Here is a 23,709-nt window from a genome sequence, read left to right on the forward strand (position 1 = left end):
TGAAATGGTCTTGACAGTCTTCTTCCATTCAGAGGTGGCATTTTAAGAGTATGGTCATGAAGACAAATGAATGACCAATAGACAAAGTGACTTGCTGTCTCTTTTCAATCCATTGAGGTTACTTGCTGTCTCTTTTCAATCAATTGTCATAACTGCTTTTCTTTAAGTGCTGCTTAACGTTCAGTCTATCACTTTCAGGTTTTACCTAATGTAATGAAAGGGTATTGATCTTGTATTTGCTCCAGGGCAGAAAGGTGCCCAGTACTTGTAAGGGTATAAGCCAGAAGTATTTTTGAAGTCCTAGCTGCAATGACTGACCACAGTGGTTTGCTTTTCCCATAGGAAGCAAGGGTTAGAAGAGCATTCATACTCTTCTTCAGTACCAAGTCAGCCAAGATTTCTTAAACCTAAAGTTAATTTAAACTAATTTGGGTGTCTTGGCTGAAAAGGACTCAAAGCACTTATGAATACTATGTGGTCTCAGCAGTTTTTGTGGTACTGCTCCAGCTGTTAGAGTGAAGTCCACAAACTACGGTATGATCATTCCCTACAGACTTGGAGATTGATGTTCTTTGAAATGCTGTAAGTGGCACTTTGGGTACTTTTATCTCCAGCTTCAAAGAAAACACAAAAGAAGTTGTTATTTGCACTGCCCAAGGACAGCAATGGTGGAACTGCCAGAAACAGCACAAGCTAATGAAAAGCTGAAGCCTAAATGTATGTGAGTGGTGGAACAACCTTTGCTTCAAAGGACAGAAGATAACTCCTAAAAACAGGTATGGGACCTGTTCAGCAGAGCAGCATATTAAGACTGTTTCTATCATAAGTCATTCTTTGTAAAAGAATATACTGTACTCGGCTAAGTCCTGCACTCATGTGGCCTCAGGAGAAGGCCTCACACCTTTTTCTGAAATGTAGTTACAGTCAGCTCTGAATTTCTCAATGTGTACACGCAGCTGAAGCAGAGCCTGCAGAAAATACAGCTGGACAAAGTATTTCTAACCTCCTCCTAGTATAAATAATTCGAAGAAAGTCCACAAACTTATACAGTCTAAGTTTGAAGAAAAGTAGCACTTAAGAAAAAAGTTCAGTCTAACCTGCCAACAAATAAACAGATGAAGATATTACCTTGGTATTTTGAAGAGTGCCCTCATGGGGTGCAAATCAGCAAGGGGTGGATCTCCATCTCCCAACTCTATTGCAGTAATACCCAGTGACCATGCATCACATCTGGCATCATAGGAGCTATCTAGTTGCTGCTCACAGGCAATCACCTGTTGGAGTAAAAGACTGGGACAGTCACTGGATGGTCAAATGTCTGAATGTAAGAGTACTCCTAGAGTTGGGGAAATCTCTTACAGGATGGAGATATTCAGTGAAATAAACAGACATGCACACATTTAGAAAGCTGAAAAAAAGCAATGTTTAAACTCGAGAAAGCAAGTGTCCATGAACACCGGATTCTCTGGCCAGATGTTCCTTGATTTGACAGAAGGCTGCAAATTCTTGACTTTTTCAGATGAAGGTGTTAAACTCCATCCCATGGCTGCGGAAGTAGAAGGAAACTCAGCAACCTTACAACTCTGTTAAATGGATTATTCCTGCAAAGTAATTAATGGAGCTATACTGTTCTATGAAGTGAAACAAGCCGGAAAGCAGAAGCTGAATTCACTATCTCTTATTGGGTCCTTTTTCAGCCAAATCAGCCAATTTCCAGATCAAGTAGATCTGGACAAAGCGTTTGCCATCAGATCACAGTAAAGGTACTTCATAGAATCATAGAATCAACCAGGTTGGAAAAGACCTCCGAGATCATCAAGTCCAACCCTTGATCCAACACTGCCGTGGTTACTAGACCATAGCACTTCATATACTTCATATATTTCAGCTCATCCACAATGCTCGATGAATCTACATTTTTTCATCCCATTAGCTGCAGATCTAAGTCAACATGTATGCCATTAGTTACATGGCTAGACCAATGTGTATAAACAGAGTGTGTTGATAAAAACAAATGTGTATAAACAGAGTGTGTTGATAAAAACACGTGTATAAACAGAGTAGTTTCATGTGCTATAAACAGAGGTACTTGCATGTGCTAGTGTGGACATATAGTGTAAGTAGATAAGTTTATTTATAAGGAAATATTTTCACTGCCTCAGCTTAAAATGTATCTTTATATGCTTCAATTTCAGGCTGGAAAAATCTCCACAGAGTCATAGTAAACTTCATTCATAATAACCTCTTCCATTTCTTACTGTCAGCTATGGATATACAGTATTAAAAACTTTCCAGGTGTAGAAGTCAAAAAATAGAAGCTGTAATGCATCACAGTACCACCGTGGGCTTGCTCCTTCCATCCATGGGGAAATGAGACACCCATAGTTTCAGACCTTGGAAGGGTGGAAAGTATCAATAGTAGTACTCTATACTCTTTAACATTTTAGTAAGCCATTCAGTGTCTTGCTCCCTCACTCTAAGCTTGTAATTTCAAAAGTAAACCCCATTTTAACTTGCAAACATGTAAGAAAAACGTTTTTAAACACTTTAAAAAAAAAAAAATTGCATTGCTGTTTCATTTGGTGAAAAGACCAGTGGTCAGGAAGAAAGACAAAGAAAGAGCAGAAATGCAGAATACAGCAGCTCAGATACCAGTGACAAAATGTTCTGAAACATGAATCTAACCTCTGGAGCCATCCAGAACGGGGTGCCCACGGAGGTGTTCCGACGGAGACGAGTGCTGGTCAGCTGAGCAGACACACCTGGAAGAACGAAGGGAAGCTATAATCAGAGCAATGGCTATTTCCATCCAAGACAGCCCTTCTGAATGGTGATGTCCTCGTCTTGTCATGCTACAATTTCCTCCACAGGCAAATCTCAAATACATCTTTCCAGTTCTCTGGAAAGAGAGGCCCAGTCCTCAGAGGTACACAGAACTTCAGCTGAGGTTCTCCACATCGGTTGTTTCCAGTGACTGCAGTAGGACCAGGACTTAGTCCCAAAAGAGTGTTTGATTAGTAATCTGACTCCATATATTTTGACTGGTTAAATAGAGTTTTCCCTGTATTAGGAGAGCAGTAAAGCACTTTAGTGAGGGTGGAAAAGTACGGTACCTTCCACAGCTTTTAATGTTCAGTACTGACTCTAAACTGTTTCATTTTATATCTGTATCTATATCTACATTTCAGGTTAACACTAAAAACGACACTTATCCTCATCTCTTAACTACTCTACCATAAAAAAGAAACAACAAAACAGTGAAACCTCAAAAATTCTTACAAAAGCAGGAGTCTCTCCATGCTCAAAGCACATTCTCAAAGCAACAAGCCTGCAAATCAGCTTTGCAACATGAACTGTAGTTTAATGGATTAACTATTTCAGGCCAAGAGCTGGAAAGTGAACTCAGAAGTTTAAAGATTCCTTGCAGTTTTAAATTAAAAAACACTGAAATACTAGGAATTCAAGTGGGCTGCAGCACACTTCTGACTAGCCTGCCACCAATTTCCTTCCTTACAAAACCAGGGTATATCAGTTGGAAATCACTCTACTGCATGCAAAGGGAAGAGTACAACACATGGAGAAAAATAGCCCCTCAGCAAGCATGTCCTGAACTATTATGGATTTATGAGTCACAAATAACTGTGAGGTCCACACATGGAGAGAAACAGCCCCTCAGCTAGCAAGTCCTAAACTATTATGCATTTGAGTAATAGCCAACACTGAGATCCACCAGAGGCATATTCTAACATGTTAATATCATGGATGGCCAGAAAGGTCCCATGCTCTACATATACATGCTCCAACCTCCATCTGCCTGACACTGAAGCTCACTTATTTTGTCTTCATACATAAACCTATCTGCTTTCTCTTTAAAAAGGACAGCTCCGTTTCACTCTGTGAGTGCCATTTCATTATTCTGAAACACATGAAGCTTCAGCGAGCACCACTAGCAGCCAGTGTCAACTCTGTCTGGTTTGAACATGCTTGACCTTATCTTCCTGAAAACCCTGCAGATGGTTCATAACAGGAGCAATTCACACTAACTGCCCAGTGGAAATATTAAGTAAACCTCTGTCTAGGAAGAATTTGATTGGTTTGGGTTTTTTCAATGTAGTCAGGAAACCATGGAGAGCTTGATCTGTTTTTTCACTCTAAAGCTATGTGTTCGGCTCTGATTCATAAAATATCTACATTTGTCCATCACAGAAATGAATGTAATGTCTGAAAATAAGGGCAGCAAGAAAGACCCGGCCTGTTCCTTTGAGACAAGTGCAACCATTGCTTCTGTGGCTGCCTCCCTCTAGTCTATACCAGCCTTGAGGAAGTTGGATCTTTTTCTCTCTCTCTACAGAAAGTCCAATACACAGTGTTATGCGCCACAGAAAGCAGGACAATGTGAGTCTTAGCACAAAGTCCATCAATCCTGCTTCAGCTCAGCTAAGCAGGGGCTTTGTTTTTGCCACCTCAAGGAGTTGTCTGAAGTCCAGCTTCCGGCTCACAGAGTCTGTGGCTGTTCTGAGCCCTCAGAAAAACATGTCATTTAGTAAGCACACATCACCACAGGTCTGAAACCATTGCAGTGATGCCAGCAGACATCATTACAGGAGATCCTCAGGTTTGGAGGGAGCTGAGGCTAGTCTCCCCTCTCCCTTCCTATGTGTTGTGGGAGTCCCCTGTGTAAAGCTCTTTTTTGCAGTCTTGCACAAGGAAATGGGATTCAGATCTGCAGGCAAAGGCAGGCACTAACTGAATTTTTATGATTCTGGTGTCAGATTTTATAAATAATCATAACTTTCTGTAGAGATAAGGAACATTCATGTATTCAATCTTGTCTGTCTATGCACTGTTGTTTTTTACTCTTTGAACTGTAATTATTAAATAAACTGAAAAATTTTTTCCTCCTCATCCTTCTTTTATTTCTGTAAAAAACTGATTTAATTTGAATTGCTCACCACTACTTTCTGTAGGCTCTTGGGGTTTTTGTGTGCTTTTTGTTTGGTTGGATTTTTTAATACTTCTGCTCTTAGCATTAAAGTGGCATTTCAGATTATGCAGTGTAGGTCTTATGACAAATGATATTTCCTTGGGCTTTTTCTGTGTATAGAGGAAAGATGACGTAATTCCATACTTAGTAACATTTCTTCCAGCATTTCAGTAACCAGTCAACCATACAGTTCGCCAGCTTTTTTAAACTTATATATTTTTATATTTTCAAACAAAAACATCTTGCTCCTCCCCGTTTACTACTGCTTTGCTGCAAAAAATTATTGTCCTAAGAAAACCTAAAATATGTCATAAAATGGTGTTTTATTACAAGCAAATTATAAATCTTATGGAAGTTAAGAGCTTTATAAATGCATTAATGGTACCAATGCACACCGAAAAGAAAATATTGTGGATATATAGCTGCTTTTTCTTTTTTCTTTTTTCAGACATAATTTTACTAATAAAAACTGGAAAGCAGGACACTTATACTATAAGTATTATTCAAGCTTTTCATTGCAAAAACTGGCACATTGGAATAACATTGCAAATAAAGCCACCTATTTCTGACCTTAGCACTCAATAAAAGAAAAACAGTGCAGAAATTAGCTCCTTATTATTGGGAAAGATTTGTCTCATAGTGCCCAATCTGAGCAGACACTAAATTGGGAGGCTGTACAACATCACTTTATAATTATGTCCTGTGACAGAAGTATTCACATTTAAGTGGTTGATTCTAGTGAGGGAAGGGCAAGCCCTAGTAAATTGTACTAAATTCACATTCCACACATGGCAGGGAGACACATTCACAACACATTAGCCACTGTATTTATACATAACGACCTTACCCCAAAGGGTAAGGTCCTTACACTCCTTAGGCTAGCTCTTCCCTATCCCTTCTTTATTTGTGCCCTCAATGTAAACTTCACTACCAAAGCACCCTCTTTGTGACTTTCCTTAGATTAAGAACATGCAACTCCATCACTCCTCAAGCCAGTCTCTGGACCAAAAACTGCTCACGCTGGTAACCTTGCAGATCGAAACAGGCTGAAATGCTTTGAATTATTTCCCAACCTTTCTTTAATCTCCTAGAGAAATAGATGTAAAACAGCAGCAGAATTTTACACGACATCCCTCTTAAGCCTGCTGGCAGGTATATTTTGCCATTCCTGTTTCATGTGGTTTAATGCAAAAAGTGGCCTCTCCTTCCTTGCCTCTTTGCCCAAAGGTGTGAAGGCAGTCCCTAATAAATCACTCAACTCCACCTTTTTACTAGATCTGGAGGCAACAGGTCCTAATGGTTTCAGGTTTTCCTTTAGCACCTTAAGCTTCACTATGAGAAGAAGCCACCATTCTTGTCAGGATGCAGACAGGAAACAGTGGTGGAGTTATAACTCAATTCCTCTGTAATTGCCGCTATCTTTGACACTCATTTCTTTGTTTTGTTCTTCCAGGTTGTATTGGAGTAATGGTACATATCCAGACAAAATATTTCAGACAGATCAGCTGAAATGCAGAAAAAGTGCTAAAAAAACCCTCAACCAATGCAATTCCTTCATATTCCATATGACAAAAGACAATAGGGAAAGAACAAGATTAAAAAAAGCAGTCCAAATGGCAAACATCACAACACACCAGGTGTGTAACCACATTTAACTGTATTGCAAATAGTGGCATCCCCACTAAGACTGTAAGAGAAGATCAGAGAACTTCTCCCAGGTTTCATTACTTAGCATGGATAGAAAGCATAGAGATATTTAATAGAAAATGTTACTAATGGACCATAAGGACAAGAGGGGTTGGTTTGATGACTTTATAAGAGATGTTTCAGAGGCTTTATGAAACAACATCAATACTCAGAATTCCTTATAGACTACTATCTGACCTCAAAAGTAAACTTTTAAGTGAGAAGAGCACAGAGGCAATATTGTTTCCTTGGGTGAACTGTTGCGAGAAAAGCATGCTTGAGAACTTCTGTTCAGTAACAAGTGCTCAAATTAAATCTTAAACTAAAACCAGGTTCTTACCAATAAGATGGAAATAAAGAAACAGGAAACAAAGTTAAAATGACGAGTCAAAAAAAATGGTTCAAATCAGTCAAAAAGCATGACTTGCTTTTCATAAATCCATGCTGCTTAATCACCTTCTTGTTCTTCATATGTTTAGAAATGATTTCCAGGATTATTGGCTCCATTACCTTCCCAGGGATCAAGGTGGGGTTGACCAGCCTGTAGTTCTCTGAATCCTCCTTGCCCTTCTCGAAGACAGGAGTGACAATAGCTTTCTTCCAGACTTCAGGAACCTCCTCCAATCTCCAAGACCTTTCAAAGACTATCAGCAGTGGTCTTGCAAAGACATCAGCCAACTCCCTCAGCAGTCTTGGGTGCATCCCATGGACTTGTGTAGGTCCAGTTCTTTTAAATGATCTCTAGCCTGATCCTCCTTTACTGAGCGTAAGTTTGCCTTGCTCCAGACTTTCCCACTGGTTATAGGGACCTGGGATTCCTGAAGGCTAATCTTGCAAGTAAAGACTGTGGCAAAGGAGACATTGAGTGTCTCAGCCTTTTCTACATCCTTTGTCACCACATTCTCTGTCTTTATGTCTTATTTTAATGCACATAGAGTTTCCCAAACCCTCTTGAAAACACACACTGCAGATGCAATTTTTTAACTGAAATAGGCATATCCAAAAGATAACCAAATGGCCCTTTACAACTCTAGAAAGATCAAAAGCTTAGTATCCAAGAAGACCATGTATATGAACTGCCTAAGAGACTACTACAGGTTTACTACAAAACCAAGAGGTGTGGAGTAAAAGGGAGATAAAAAAGTTAATCTGTACTACCAAATATAGGGTGATATAAATGGAAGCTAAAGAAATCAAAATCCGGTATCTTTCACACTAAGCTCACCTCAAAGATTAAAGACAAAGAAAAGACATGTTTAAACATACAGGGAAAAAAATTAAAATCCTAAATCAGATACAGAATCATTACAAGGTACATACTGATAATAAAATGGCAAACGGTGACCTAAAAAAAGGCAGGATGTTCACTACGTTTCTGAGATATTTAATCTTTTTAAAACAAAAGGGTTTAATACAGTTTCTTTCTCTAAGAAATCCAGACTGTATTACAGACTGGGTAGGATGGTGTGGCAGCATACTCCAGCTTCCCTTAGTCTGTGATTCTGATTGAGCCCTCTCTCCATGGCCTCCAGGAGAACAGGTGACCACAGACTCCCCTCCACATACTCCTGACAGTTCAGTGCGTCACAACATCAATGATTCTAATCAAATCTCATGCTTCAGGGCTTCAGCTGGTTTCCTGAAAGGGATGCACAGGAACATTTGTTCTCCTGATGCACAACTGGCCAGATGCATTTAGATACGAGAACTAGCCTTCCCTAGAGCCTCAGGGATTAGCACAACTACATGCAGTCTAGTGTAGTATGATGGTGAGGAAAGTCCTCCTCCTCAGATACTGCCTTCCTTATAAATTAGATTTAGTGACTGCCACTTTGAGACCCCAAAAGGATTTTTTTTTCCTGTATGACTGGAAAGCCCTGGAGATTTTTCTCATCATTCTATGACATGGTTTTCCTGTTATGATAATCAGGGATAATGGCAACACCTGTGCTAACAGAACAGAAAAAACCTCAGGACTGGAATACTTCAGTACAAATGAGTCATTGGGATCAACTTTCAGGTAAAAAATGAATGGGCTTTAATATACACAGATGAGACCAGAGGGTTTCTAATAACCTCAAGAGATTACTATTTTGTGATCCATGAGAAAACCAAGAGGAAGTCTTTGGTGGACAGAAAGGGTTATTTTCTCACTTCATGTGTCTCTGGCATATGATACCAGCTTTCAGCATCAAGCTTCTTTAATGCTTAAGCCATCAGTGACATCTTTATGTGAATTAATAGAAGAAAATATTTGAAAGACCAAATGAACAGCTTATCCTGGATATAGCATTTGGCCACATGATTTCTGTTTTTTGGTACTGGACAGCACAAAGGTTTTCATTCAAACATGGCCCATAAAATAAGTTTTTAAGGACTAAGCTCTCAACAAAGAATTAAACATTCAACAATGAAAAGGCTCCACAGCTCAAGTCAACGCAATCCATCTTATCCCTGCTAACCCTGGGTTGAAAAATTTGGAATTATTACTTTGATTGGGTTCAAAGCAGTTTGACAAGCTGCTCATGAGGAAAGCTTTCTTCAAAGTCTTTTACTTTTATTGGCTTCTGCCATACTCTCCTAGTAAATGCTTTTTAGCAGCAACATGTGAATACCATGCTATATGGTATGCAGAAATGACAACAAAATAACAGTCTGGTTCTGATCTGAATCAGTGAAGCAGACAGCTTTATTATGGATGCATGCTAGGATGACTAAGGCAAATATAAGCCTTGCTATGACTCATTGCTTAAAGTAAGCTAAGGGCAGAAAGAAAATTATTTTATTTTTGAATACTTTCAAATTAAATTATTTTAATTAATTGTTTCATTTTTTGCAGAACGATTCTGACAGCATTTATAGCTAATGCAGGGCAAGCAGAAAAGGATGAAATGGGATATTCTGACTACTCCAGAATGAGTAATCTACAAAAGTTTGGAAAAAAACTACTCAAGGTCATGCTGAGCTTCTCTTCAATCTCAGCTGAACATGATGTATATTAAAAGGGACAGATATTAAAATGCCCCAGCACTGAAACTTGGATCACTCACAACTGACTTCTCAACCTACTCACTGAGCACAAGGTGGCTCTATACTCCCTGTCCATTGCAGCCCGACCTGTACCACGTGCATTCTCTGCACAGTCCTGGGAGCCTTCCCTCCCTGTGCAATGCCACATGCCACAGATACTTGCCAGGCTGATCTGTGATCAGCCAACAAACTGCATCTGTCAAGGCTATTTGTGGTAGGGAGAGGCCTCACAGCAAGAGAACATGAGGGCTGGTGAGGTGTCACAGGGAAAGGATGAAGCTCAGTGCTGTGGTTCCCCACCAATCTCTGACGCAAGATTCCAGATATTTTTTCCCCCACAAGATCAGCAGAAAGCTCCCTCATGCATCACAAAACCAGGAAAGGTGAACAATTAAGTGGATGGAACTATTAAGAAAGAGTCTTACCACAGTCTCATTAATTACATTGAGATTGACTCCATTGTTTGGGACATGCTGTACAGTGTAACTGATTTTACTTCTCTCGCGTTATCATTAGAGAAGCTGCTGGCTCATCTACACTTCAAAAACTCAACGAGTTTAGTACAGTCACAGAATTTTAAATATATTTCTGTATTTCTGTATCAGAATAGGCATAAATATCATGCAACAAAACAAAAACACCTGTGTATTCTAACTTATGTTGATCAGTTGTTACTGATCACTAGCGGTGGTAAAGCACTAGTAACAGTCCATAATTTGTAAAGAAGAAGTAGTGCACCACTACAGAAAAACAATAGAATGCTGGCAGAATTACTCTTTCTAGGGGAAAAAATTATTTTAATAACTCAATTGAATTATGAAATTATTACTTTCATTTAGTATTGCACAAATGAAATTATGTATGCATTTTAAAGTAAATACAGAGATAATATAAAAATACACTACCAAAGAAGTGTCTTACCATTGACCATTGACTGGTTTCACCAAATTGCAACTTTGAATAAAGAGAAGGCCATCTGAAGAAGGCCAATATTAAGATTTCCTTGGCTCTTTACTTTGGAAGGCTTCAAATAGCTTTAAAAGAAGAATAATCATTCTCTCCATAGTAAAATAATAATTGAATTACACTTCAAACACAAAAGCTGACCTCTGTCTACTTGCAGTTTCCAAGTTAGATAAAAGAAATAGTTAAAGTATTAAACAAAGTAATGTCAGTTTTCAGAGTCTAAATAAAGCAATATCGTATTCTCCCCCAATCCATTTTTTCCCCAATGAGTAATACTCAGGTTAAATCTCTAATTGACTCAGGCTACTATCCATGATAAAACTGTGCTAGTTGCATGCAAACTGGGATACCTGAAACTGCATTTGGAATGGCAAGACAATATTCAAACAAAACTTTTAAATCCATCACTGAAACAAAAGCAGAAAAATGCAAACTAAGCATGCTTGAAGTACAAAAATCACCTTACTTTCACTATATATTTCATTAATATTACAATACATGTTTTAATTATGCAATCTATTTATCCACAGTACTAAAGGAACCCTTGAAGTCATTATTCTATTAAGTGCATGCAGCACAGCTTGTAATTTTCCACCATCCGCCAGCAGCAGTGAGATTGCGTTACCTTTTTTCCACGTCTTTCACTGGAACCTGCTTTACCTATTAAAAGCTAAGATGTTTCTTATGCATTGTTTATCCAGAGCCTCTAATGATGGAGAGTTTTAGGTACCACTAAGAAAACGCTTGAGAAACAACTGAGAGTGGACAGTGCTAATCCTTTTCAATATCCCCTTTCCCACAGTTACAGTACTGGGCAAACTATGGGGAATCATGGGATCTCATGTAGTTAGTTAGAAATAGGCTTGAATTCTAAAGATTTAATGAGTCCTCCTACATTTTATTTTCCTTATGGGAATTTGAATATTTCTAATATCCATCTAACTGTCTTACTTCTTCTTTTTCACAATGATCTTTCATAGTAATAACATCAAAAGTCTAATTACATGTGGTATGAAAGCATGTTTTTATTTGATGCATAGAAAGGCATGGCCTTCAGCAAGAAAGTGCTTCTGGAAAACTATGCATTTCCAAAGTAGTGGAGTTTAATTTACACTTATATTTTTTCTGGACATTTCCAAGGCAACAGCTGCTCATCCTGAGATATTTCTAGTCTCTGACAGCAGGCTTCAGTGGGCCCAAAGAAGTATGAGCTACCTGTGCTCCTGGTCAAGATGATCAGCCCACAAAGTCAACCCTCAAAAACATAGCTGAAAAGAAATTTTCCATCAGTGTTACAGTCTCCTCATTGTAGCTAAAAGAATCACTTGCCATGTGACTGTAGGGTTTCAAAACTTTTAGTGGAAAAATGTTTCTTTCTTCCATGACTCCTGACACATCAGCTACTTGGTCTAGTTTGCTGATAGGGAATTGTGTCCTCTAGGATTCTCTTCATTCAATAACATATAAGCATGAAAAGCTCTGACTTTCAAACTCACAGACTCGCTGTAATGGCAGGGGATTTCAGAAATAACTTCAAATCTTTCAAAATGAAATGTCACTTGGACTTTCTCAGAGCACAGTTAAAATAATAACAATAATAATATAGCTAAGTTTCTTTTCTCCCATTTTGGAACAGTACATGATAGAACTGTGTCTTACATGAACATTAATACATGAAAGGCCCTGTGCAGTGTCCTGATTTTAAGAAAAGAAACTGAATTGAGAGGAATTATTCAAAGAAGCAAGTATTCGTCAGCAGAAGCAGATGTTTTACCCTCAGCTTCCCATGAAATTAGTTACACATTATAAGATGCAGATGAATATATGAATTTTTATTACAGATGAGGTGTGCAAGTGACTTCAGGTCAGCTTTTTAACTGATGAAAAAGATCAGACACTGACAGATATTTAGGCAGCAAATTCGTCACATGACTTTCAAAAGGTATATAGCAATTATTTTGATTTACATGCTGAAAGATTTTGAAAATTTCATAAGGCGCTTTTCTGCACCTTTAGAGGCTAAAATTTGATTTGAAATCTGTCTCTTTAACATCAATCCACCGCATACAACCAGAGTTCTGTGAAATGGATGTAAAAGAGTTCCTTCCCAGAACACTAATAAGTAACTGTGAATATAATTAAGAATATTTATCAAAAAGGAATTTAATTCACACCTTGCTTGCCTCCAGTTCTTTTTATACAATAGATTATATAGCAGTCACTCTTGAAAGTGCTGCAGGGAATTATATTTAAATGTATATTTTTCTATCAAATCCCTATCTTGTACTGAAAACACAGCAGCTACACTTGAATATAATGCTAGTATATGATGCGATAAAGGATGCTCCTTGCTTGGAGCATAATTGCTGTGATTTGCAGGTGTAAGATTCTAACCCAAAGGTTTTCTGTCAGAACAGTTTAACAGCTAATTCCCACAAATGTTCAGGTAGTGAGACTGCTTTCAGTCAGCCCTCTTCTCTTACAAAGAAAATATGGATTATTAATGTATTTAGAAGTTTAATGAACTAGGGACTGAATCTGTGATCAGGGGATGTACTTACAGTAGATCCCTTTGGCTGCTACTCATTATCTGTAGAAAATACAACTTATTTTGTTTCTCTCTGCTGGATGGATGTGAGGAGAGAGAATGCATCACTGGTAACAGTATTTCAAAATTCTTGTGGCTTGGACAGTTTAAACTAAAACTTTATCTGGCAGCTCCTTGATAAGCAATTAAGCCGCAGAAGCTTTGATGTGGAGATGTTATAGAATCATAGAATGGCCTGGTTTTGAAGGGACCTTAAAGGTCACCTAGTTCCAAACCCTCTGTCATGGGCAGGGACACCCTTCACTAGAGCAGGTTGCTCAGAGCTCCATCCAACCTGGCCTTGGACACTTCCAGGGATGGGGCACCCACAGCTCTCTGGGCAACCTGCTCCTGCCTCACCACCATTCCCTCTTATCCTGTCACTATTGTAAATAGTCTCTCTCTGACTTTCTTGTGGGCTCCCTCCAGGTATTGGACTTGATTTCATCATTAATCTATACTGGTATTGGGTGTTTCTTAGACATGAGAATATTACTGGGGTGATTAAGTAATGATACAGCAGAATTTTAAGGAAAGCAAAAATTTCACTCTTCAAAACAATCTGGGTGAGGCACGGCCATGGTATGCTTCCAAAGTCTTTCTCATTTCTTTAACTATCAGTACCTCTAGAAAAGTGAATAGTTCAGACTTAGCCTGGACTTTGGGAGAGCTTTTCCACACACCTTATGTGTCACCTCAAGCAACTCAGTCTCTCAAAATTTCAAATCCCCAGTTGTTAACTGGGAATCAAAGTAATTCACTTCTCCATAAAGGTGTTGTGAAGGTTATCCATTACGGACTCTTTAGTGTTCAGAAAATATGGTCCTAGCACACATAAATACTTTAGGTACAATGACTGTAAGGCAATGTGTATAAATTGTGCCACAAAATAAAGCTTCTGAAAACTTGGTGCTGCTATGCAAGAAAGGTCTCACAATGGCAGTACACCACACACCAAGTTCAAAGAGCACAAAAACAATGAGGGAAAGAAAAGCCATTTTCAAAAGTGATTTAATTAATGTGGGTTTTTTTCAATTATGACTCTTAAAAATTTCCTAAATATACTTAAAAGAAAAGACAAAGGCACAAGTTCAAGTTAAATGATTGCACAACACACACAGACCGAGAACAGATCCTTTCCCAGTTTCGTGTTCCATAAGACACTTCACAGGCCCATCTTTCAGATACAGGTTTTATGTCCCTATTCAGAAGAAAACCGCCATAAAAAGAACCAGGGGAGAAAAGCAAAGGCTTCTTCAGGAACATCTCAGCAGCATCCAGCATGCAGGAGAATGGCACAGACAAAATTATCTGGGAAGGGCTCACTTCCTTGGTTATGTGTGTTTGGTGGTTGAAGGAATCTTTGGTTCACTGCCTCTGCTCCCCTCTCCACAACAGAAAACTTGTGTGCACACTAGAAAGGATGATGTGATTATTTGGGTTGGTTTTGTTTGTTTGGCCCCATGGAATAATTTGTTCACCCTAAACTAAAAATTTTTCTTCCTCTGAGTATTTACTGGGTAAAAAGGAGACTGTGCCTGTGCGTCTATCTTATTCTGAAGCCAATTCACAGGCTTGTATAATAAAAGATGGCTATGAGTTTCAATCCCTGATCCAATAAATGTTTATGTACAACAGTCTGTAGCAGTGCCAACATGAGAGATTTTGATCAACTCACATTCCTGGCTAAAAAATGATCTCAGAATCTGATTACTGTGAGTTTAAATCCTCTTAAGTAGAAGACACAAATCCCCCAAATCCCAGCTGAATACCTTAAACAGCAGCTTGAAGGGTGACCAGTATGTCTTCCATGGTGATTTTGTGAAGACTGTATAAATTTTTTCCACTTGAAACTACTAATTATTGGCTTAAGATTGGGGTGGGGTTTTTTTTGAGAAAGACAAAAAAAAAAAGCCAGGGAAAATGTCAATCCATTCCCAAGCTAAGGTGCCATTCTCATATTCCTTTGAGAGAAAGGACTGCTGCAGGTATTGCAGGCCCCTTTTGAACCCACATAAATGTGTGTGTAAGTATATTTGTTTCTTGTACACGGTCTAATCTGTGTTTTGGCATGGCAATTTTCCCACAAGAATTTAAGATTATTTTTCAATTACAGCCTTATCAGTAGATTGCAGTACCTGGGGAATAAAGAATTCAGGTCCTCATCCCTACAGCTTGTACGTTTTGACATCTGCATAAGTGAATTAGTTTTCAGAAGCATTGATCCTATGCAGCTCTAATTGCCTTCAACACCTTAAAAAATTAGTATCCACAACACATTAAAAGCCTGTGGGCAAAAATATTGATTTTTGCCTCACATTAAACTTTCAGACTTTCCAATGAAAGATTTTATCTGAGAAATATAACAGAAGTACATGACATTTCAGAAGAATTACTAATCCTAACAGCTGTGGGGATTCTGTGTGTGAAGTAATGAGAGTTGCATAAATACAATCTACTGTCAGGAAGATACTATACTAAAGGTAGTTAAAATTATTAGTTTAAACAATTGTTATGTATCAATTGAATCAATCTCATTAAAAAAATAGGAGGGCAAAGGAAAAATAAAGATTTTCCATCTGCTGAATGGAATATTATATTTACTGTGCCTGCTGTGCTATAAAATAGTGACCAATAAAATAAATTCAAACATAAGAAGACAGTGTGTTATCAGAAGATAATAGTTCATAACAACAGGCATGGCAAATTTTTATACCCCTCATATAAAACAAGAGTCAATACACTTTTAAGGCAAATCACTGTAGTATGGCTGATAAATAACAGGTTCCATCCACTTACCTGTGTCTCCTTTTCCCTTTTGGTGGTGACACCAGGTGACAGCATTCAAGAATCACTTTAGGCCTAAGAGACTTGAACAGACCCTTTTAATGCCAATTCATAGATTTAGATTTGCCAAAATCTGTTAGTCTTCCCAGACTTTGGAAAGTGGGGATTACCTATATAATATTCCTCCATCTACTGTCTTCAACTATCTCTTGTTTTGTTTGAAATCAAACTAATGAAATACATGCATCTGAGTATATGTATTTAGATAAGTTCTAAGTGTTCTCTTATACAACATGAAGCTTTTTCCTATCAGGTTCTAATTTCAATGAGTCCCAGTGCATGGTCCTGGAGGAACTAAACATCAACCTCATTTGGAATCCTATTAACTCACTTTGCCACCTCACTTACAGTGTGCCCCAAAGCATTGGGCACTTACCACTACCATATTATAATTTCTATTTGTTAGCCATACTACTGAAACAGCATTACTAAAATTATTAACATGTCTATCAGGTTAAAAAAAGGAACGTTGGTTATCCAAGTGATTTTTAATGAAGAACTCAAAACCTAAAAAAAAATTAACATAGTTAATCTTTTCTGGTCTGTTTACTCTATTTTATTTTCCATACTTCATATGTAAAACATTGGTTGTATATATAAGTAAACATAACATACCAAAATCTACAAGCTTGACTCCTCCTTCAGTGGTCAAAAGGATATTATTTCCCTTAATATCACGGTGGATAGTTTTGTTTTCATGCAAATGCTGAAGTCCCTGGATGGTGAGATGTAAACATGAACTTTTTAATAACAGCTCTGTCCTCTGTAATACATTTGCAGAAACAATAAAGTGGCAGAAAAGTATGAAAAAATTAAAACATTTTTTAATGCAAAACCACAGAGATGTCATTCTTACTGGAAAACAATTTAGCACACCACAGGGAATAGATATTTTTTAATTGCCCAACTTTATGTCAAATAGAAATTTTAAGATGAAAGCAGAAAAATAGCACTATAAACCTACATTATACCTTTAGAGCATAAAGAAAGATGCTAAGGCCTAAATTTCATTGGAGAAAGTAAAATTTCAATTACAAGAAAATGATGAATAAAGACACTTGATCCTGATGAGCAAAAAAAATTCTTGCAGTGGTGTTTGAATTCACTAGATATGTGGATATTTTACTATTAAAATACTTTGGATCCAGACATAAGAAGTTGGACAGTATTTTAATTATGTTTCTGCTACTTCTCAAAAGAAAAGCAATTTTGATGCTTAACTGTATTTACTAAGAAAATTGATCAATAGTCAGAAATGGTTCATTCTCTTAATAATGAAAAAACAGATTAACTGTTCTTTACCTTGCCTGCTCAAAAAGAACCATCTGAATTACACATCACCTTGATTTCAGTAAACACCACTATAACAGAATATAGTGATCTGTATTAGTAGGGACATGATCTTCATTCATTTAAGGAAAAAAATATGAGCTGAATGTTGACTTTCACTGAAAGCTTATCTTACCATCAGAGCTTCACGTAAAATGTAAGCAATTATAAGTTCATTCATCCTTTCGCCTCTCTTCAGAAATCCCTTCACAAGATCAGTCACAGATCCACCATTGCACAGCTACAAAACATCAAGGAAATACAAAAAGGAATTAGAGAGTGTTGGAGTAGCCATCTGATTTTCAGTTGTTCTTGTATCTGCAGCCAAATGTAGCCTAGTAAACTGGTAATCCACAAATTTGTCCTTACGTCTACCATTTATACAAACAACAATCACAGCAACTTTTGCCAATTCTTTTTCACTACTTTCTACATTTAATTCTTCTTGTCCAAACACACGTACAGCAGTCTATCTCTTTGTTTTCCTGCATACATGATTGCTTTTCACTGAAACAGAAACAGCTTACAGTACAATAAATTTTCTGTGAAGGCATGTTTTGTGGGGCACACTAATTGCTTCTGATATTCATCATGTGCATCTCACCAGCAATGCAGATTATTACAGCATCAATTATCAGGTACAAAAGCTACATACAACATAAAATGGATTTAAGGCATCAGAAGACAGGCAGCAGAGAAATGTCCCCACCAAGGGGAAAGCTGCCCTTTTTGCCCAGCAGCACTTAACTCCTAGTGTAGAAAGATGTGATACACAAGGGATGGGCATCACAGAAGATGGTGAAGCACTGTGGAAAGAAAGGTCTCATCTCCCACTGAAACAAAGTGTGCCATTGGTGTAAGACTAGAGCTCTTGTAGCATCAACCCTATCAGCTTCTCGTTGCAGATGCAGAGCCACAAACTACTCTGGACAATCCTCTCTCCTGTCTAAGGTCCAGCTAGACTCCTGCAAACCCCCGTCCTGCCCTGTACCTGTGGGAAGAACAGGTCTGGCCTTGCTCTCTGAAAAGGATAGTGAGCACACATTGCCAGCTGATTAGTTTAGACCTGCAGTACTTTGTATGTTCATTTTTATCATGTAAAATTTTTCCACAGAAAGAAGCAACAATGAAACTTTAGTGAGTACCTCTGTAGCTCTTACATACCTGCAAAGATGGAATTGGTACTTAAGCCCTTAAACTATCCATAATACACCTGACAATACTCATTGATTGAAGAGCCATTGCCTCTGTAAAGGCATAGCTGTTTCTGATAAAACAGTAAAACAAATTGTAAGTTTTATACTGTATCATCCAGTAGATTTTCACATGAAACTAAATACCCATGTAAGACACTTTAAAAATACAGCACAAAACAGTAATTCCTTTTCACTACTTTTGAAGTATATTTAAATTGGGGCATAATTTATCTATAAAACCTTTCAACTGCAGAATTCCAGACATCAGAATCTTTTGTATATTTTTAATATGTTCTTCTATACCTCTACATTTTTTTCTGTGCTGTAATTACAAAAAGACTTGCATCTTACAGTATAAAGCATTTTATATGCCTTTGTACCCAAACATAACAATAATTCTCTGATTACCTTTGGAACCCCTGGGTTGCACTGAACTTGCACCACATGAATGCCTACACAAATACCATTCAATACATAACTCTTGCTGCAAGATGGGTTCCCTCATCAGGTCAGCCAGGGCTCCGGTCTGACATATGCTGAGCTCTATGGCAACAATCTTGGAACTCACTTAACCTCACCCTTACCTAAGTGGGACAATGTGCATGCTTAGAGAGAGAACTCGTATGCTTAAATGATGAGATTAAGGGCTTTGCTGGATAAGGATCAGATTCCCAAGTAGGATTTCATTTACTGTCATTAGCCATGCTGGTCTGCCTTCTCCATTGACTTTTTCAAGTTAGTTATTTTTTTACAATGACATTATCTTTTCAGGGTTTCTATTGTTTTAATTTTGCCACATCGCCAAAATATTTAATCAAACCAAATGGATTATAACAATTCTGGTTAATTTAATACACTTTAATTCAGGGCACTGAAACTGTCTGACTAGTGACAAATCAACTGTGAAATAAATTACACATATGATATTCTTCTAATTATTTTTCTTCATTATCTAATATTTAAATTTTGCTTCTTACAGATGGATCCTCTTTTTTCTTTACACACTGGATACCTATTAGCCTTTCTGTTCAAGGTAAAAAAAAACAACACAGAAAGGAATATATTCTTTTTGTAGGCAGGTGAAGGGAGAAACTGCATCTCAGAAACCACCTTCTTTAATGTTTAGGCAGTAAATACTGAATTTATTTACCTCGGTCAGCAATGTTAATTTTTACGTTCTTAAACATGTTGCTTTAACTAATTTTTCTACTACTCTCATAATATATAAATCTCTATTATGAGATAAATATCTGCATTATGAGATAACACTTATCTAAAATATCAGGTAATGTAAGATACTAAAACTCTGATTATTTTAAACCGAACCAAAACTGAAGCTGGTATGCAAAAGGTCAGCTAAACAGGTCTTGAAATAAAGAACCCAGAGAAGTCAGCCATATCACCACAGAAATCCTCCACCAATTCCCAAGGCAGAGTGGCTGCTTAGATAGAGTTCAGCTGAGGATGTCATAGACATATGTTCTTGCATACACATAGGGCAACTTTTCTTTTGCTATTTCTGTGTTAAAGAGTTGTACTTTTACTTACATCAGACAATTAGTACTTTTCTGAGACCACCAGTATACAAGGAAGAGAGAAAAAAAGGCTAGGTATTAGAATGCAAGCAGCTATAAGGAGGAAAAGGGATTATTGGAATACAACCACAATTAGAAAAGGAGATTATGGCAGACACTGTATGTGCGTGCTCTACGCTGTGTGGGTGAGAGGGGGGAATGATGACGACAAGGATGACACAGGTTAGTATTAACCTTGTTCTATTTTTACCTTCATGGGTAAAATGTTGTATCTGGTCCAATTTCCTACTTCTGCTGTCTATTTTTTGCAGGTGAAGCTGCCACATGTCCCTATAACCACGCACATAATGGAAGCTGAAATGGTGATTCTTTCTCCTGACTCAGGGTATCAAATTGCATGTGTATTCACAAACACTTCAAAAAGTCCCTATCATAATGAGTCAGGCTCTTCCCTCTCAAAAGAAGAAGCTACAGAAAGTTACAGTACTGCTGCTCAGTGTAGTGCTGGACCACGCTTGCTTGGGAATCTGAATAGAGGGGGAGATAAATTACTATTGGGGATGTTGACTAGGATCTAGCCCATGATGTAGAAACTTAAAGGAGTAAAAAAACCTAAATCGTTAAAAAAATCACATTACCTTAACTTATACAATCCTTTAACGAGAGATTATGGGATAAACATTATTTAGCAGTACTGCCAGACTGAAAGTTTCCTGGGGTATTGTTAAATATTGCAGCTTATAATTATGATCTCTGCTGCTTCTTAGTAGCATGCTGCCCACATTAAAAAAAACCTGTGTAGCCTCTTACCAAAATCACTGTGCTTGAGTTAAGCTACCTATAATGCTTGGATCTCAAGAAATCATGAAGGCAGAGATAACTTTTAAAAAAGATCTTCCTAGTTTTCAATGAGCATCTAGAGAAGGGAGATGCTGATAGCTATTATTTTGTTGCAAGGACTGTGAACTCACATGACCAAAAAGCTAACCAGTCTGTGTCATTACTCTGCATCATTTGGTAAAGTCTCCTCAGAATACCTTAATAAAGGGCACTATAAGCAGAGACCAACAAATGAACAGAGAACTCAGGACACAGACATACAGCAGAAGCTACATGTCTATCTGAGCTCTGCCACGGGGCTGCTTCCTACCCTAAAGATCAAAGTAACTCACCAAATCAAATGACCTTTCACCCGTCATGAGACAGGGGCTCTTCTGGAAGGAGAAAGTAATAATTCTATTTCTCTCTCCCACACTAAAAAACCCCCACACATTCACACACATTCTCTATTGCATACACAGATGCATTCCTTGTGGCTTGTATCAGACAGAAACCCTCTTTTAAGCTTTGAATATACTTAATTTAAAGGGACGGATACTTATAATGTCCAGGCTATCAGACACAGGAAGGGAAGATAACAGAGATCCTCCCACAAGGCAGCTATTTAGAAATGTCATCTTGATAACTTTGTACATGAGCAATTTTCATCAATGTAATGTTAGTCACTTCTTCTATTGTTCCCTTGTGATTTACAGGTATTTTCTTTACCAACAGTATTTTCTGTGCCTGCACTAATAGAATGCAAAGATTACCTGCTACAACAAGCAGGTAAAAGGAGGGTAAACTGAACCCCTGAGGCTACCTAAAAGGGGGTGGAGAAGACAGAGACATCTTCCCAGTGGAAGACAGCAAAGGATGAGAGGCAACAATTCCCGATAGTAGATTCCTATTGGACATAAAGGAAAAAAATTCCCACTGAGTTAAGCACTTGAACAGATCACACAGTTAAGTCTGTGTAATGTCCATCCTTGGAGATACTCAAACTTGAATTGAAAAGGCAAATCTGTAACATTGCAATTAATAATCTTTGAGCAGGGGGCTGGACCAAATAACTTCCAAAGGTCCCTTCCATGATGTACTTTTATAGGATTCAGAATACTTGAATTTTAAAATATTCAGTTCCTAGTTTGGATATTCAGACAACAGAAAGAGTGGGAAAGAACTAAGGAAATATTGCATGCCTAAACCAATGGAAAGAGTAATTTCACAGAAGGCTTGATCCATGTGAAAACCTCCCTTAGAGAGCTGTATCTCTGATGGCCATACATAGCTGTGTCAAAAGAGGTGATTATGACTCTTCTGCAGTAGTAGCAAAGGGCTCCTCCCTTATGATTTTCTGGCACTCAAAAAGGCAAAGACTCATACTGGGATGACATGCAGTCCTCCACCCACCCATCTGCCACAACCCTGTGTTACTTTAACTGAGCTATTAGTATGCTAAGCTAACTTCAGCAAAAAAAAAAAAGTTATAAAATGATCTTAACACACGAAATGTCAATTAAAATTGCTATCACATTGCAATCATGCTGGTGTTCTTTTTAGGTCTTAGTCACTCTTCATCTGACACAGTTGATACATTTCTCCTCTTCAGCTCTTCTTGATTCTGATGCCCACTGAATAAGGATTCAGTATGAGCTTCCCTTTCAAGAAAACTCTCAATTACGCTTCTGTTAGGGCCATTACAGCCTTTAATCATCCAACTGCTCTGGACTTATACATCTGTACTAAGCTGTCAGGTAACGTTTGCTTGCATCCTGCAGTTGTTAAGGTGCTTTCATCTTACTTCTGTAGCTTGAATGCAAAGAGTGGCTCAATTACAATTACTTCCTTCTTCCTTCCCCATCTTTACAGGCTGCACAGACATAAATGACTAGGCAGCACATCACATATGCACAATTTATGGCATGCATGAATCATACTTATGAAAAAGTTCAACATTGCTTTAATGTTATCACACATAAGAATGCTAAAAGCATGTCAGGCACTTATCTCTATTTTTTTTCCTGTTCTTAGAATAGATCAATAATCTGACCTGTTCCCCTAAGCATGCAGTGCAGCAGCACTGCCAGTCTCTGAGCTGACTGTACCTCCCTTGTAGTACTGATTGCTGTAAGAACAGAAGATTCTTATTTGTTGCTGTTTCATCACCATAAAACTACAGAAGCAGAGGAGTAAAAGGGACCTCAAGAAATTACTTAGTCCACTGCATATGTACTGTATAGAGACCTGGTACCTTCAGACATGTCAGATATTTGTCTAGCTTGCTCCTAAAAGTCTCCCGCTGAGGGAGATTCCAATCTTTCTAAGTAGCCTGTTTCTGTGTTTCATTAGCCTGATAGAGCATTTTTCCTACTATCTAACCTGAATATTTTTGCTTCCAACAAAATCGCATTATTTTTGCCCTTCCCTCCAGTAGTATCTGATAATAAATTACCATAATTTTCTCTTTAACATCATCTCTGTCAGACTACTGTCATGATAAATCATTTTTCCTCCTTTTTTAGGCTGTACAAACTTAGTTGATGTAATATTTTGAAATTAGCCACGTTTTCTCTATTTAGACTGCCTCCAATTTGCTACTGACGTTTGTGACATATTTTGCCCCCAGATTCCAGAGAGAATTCCTTTGGAAGTCTTGTCTTCACTGGGAAAAGCTGAACAGAACAATCTCCACTTTGCAGAGAATCCCCTTCCGTATAACCACAGCAT

General features: G+C 37.9%; 1 protein-coding gene across 5 annotated transcripts in view; it reads right to left on the bottom strand.

The window, feature by feature from the left end:
* The window catches only part of MYO3A (myosin IIIA), a 119,892-nt gene that overhangs the window by 70,508 nt on the left and 25,675 nt on the right, over positions 1-23,709 (bottom strand). For all 5 annotated transcript variants that reach the window (XM_027695694.1, XM_027695692.1, XM_027695691.1 and 2 more), the window contains 4 exons: positions 17,566-17,670; positions 16,716-16,815; positions 2,686-2,762; positions 1,129-1,274 (listed from right to left, as the gene is read on the bottom strand). In XM_027695694.1, coding sequence (XP_027551495.1) covers positions 1,129-1,274; positions 2,686-2,762; positions 16,716-16,815; positions 17,566-17,670 — 428 coding nt within the window. The remainder of the gene's footprint in view (positions 1-1,128; positions 1,275-2,685; positions 2,763-16,715; positions 16,816-17,565; positions 17,671-23,709) is intronic.

Source organism: Neopelma chrysocephalum, unplaced genomic scaffold (assembly GCF_003984885.1).
Source record: "Neopelma chrysocephalum unplaced genomic scaffold, ASM398488v2 Primary Assembly neopelma1_102, whole genome shotgun sequence".
Lineage (NCBI taxonomy): Eukaryota > Metazoa > Chordata > Aves > Passeriformes > Pipridae > Neopelma > Neopelma chrysocephalum.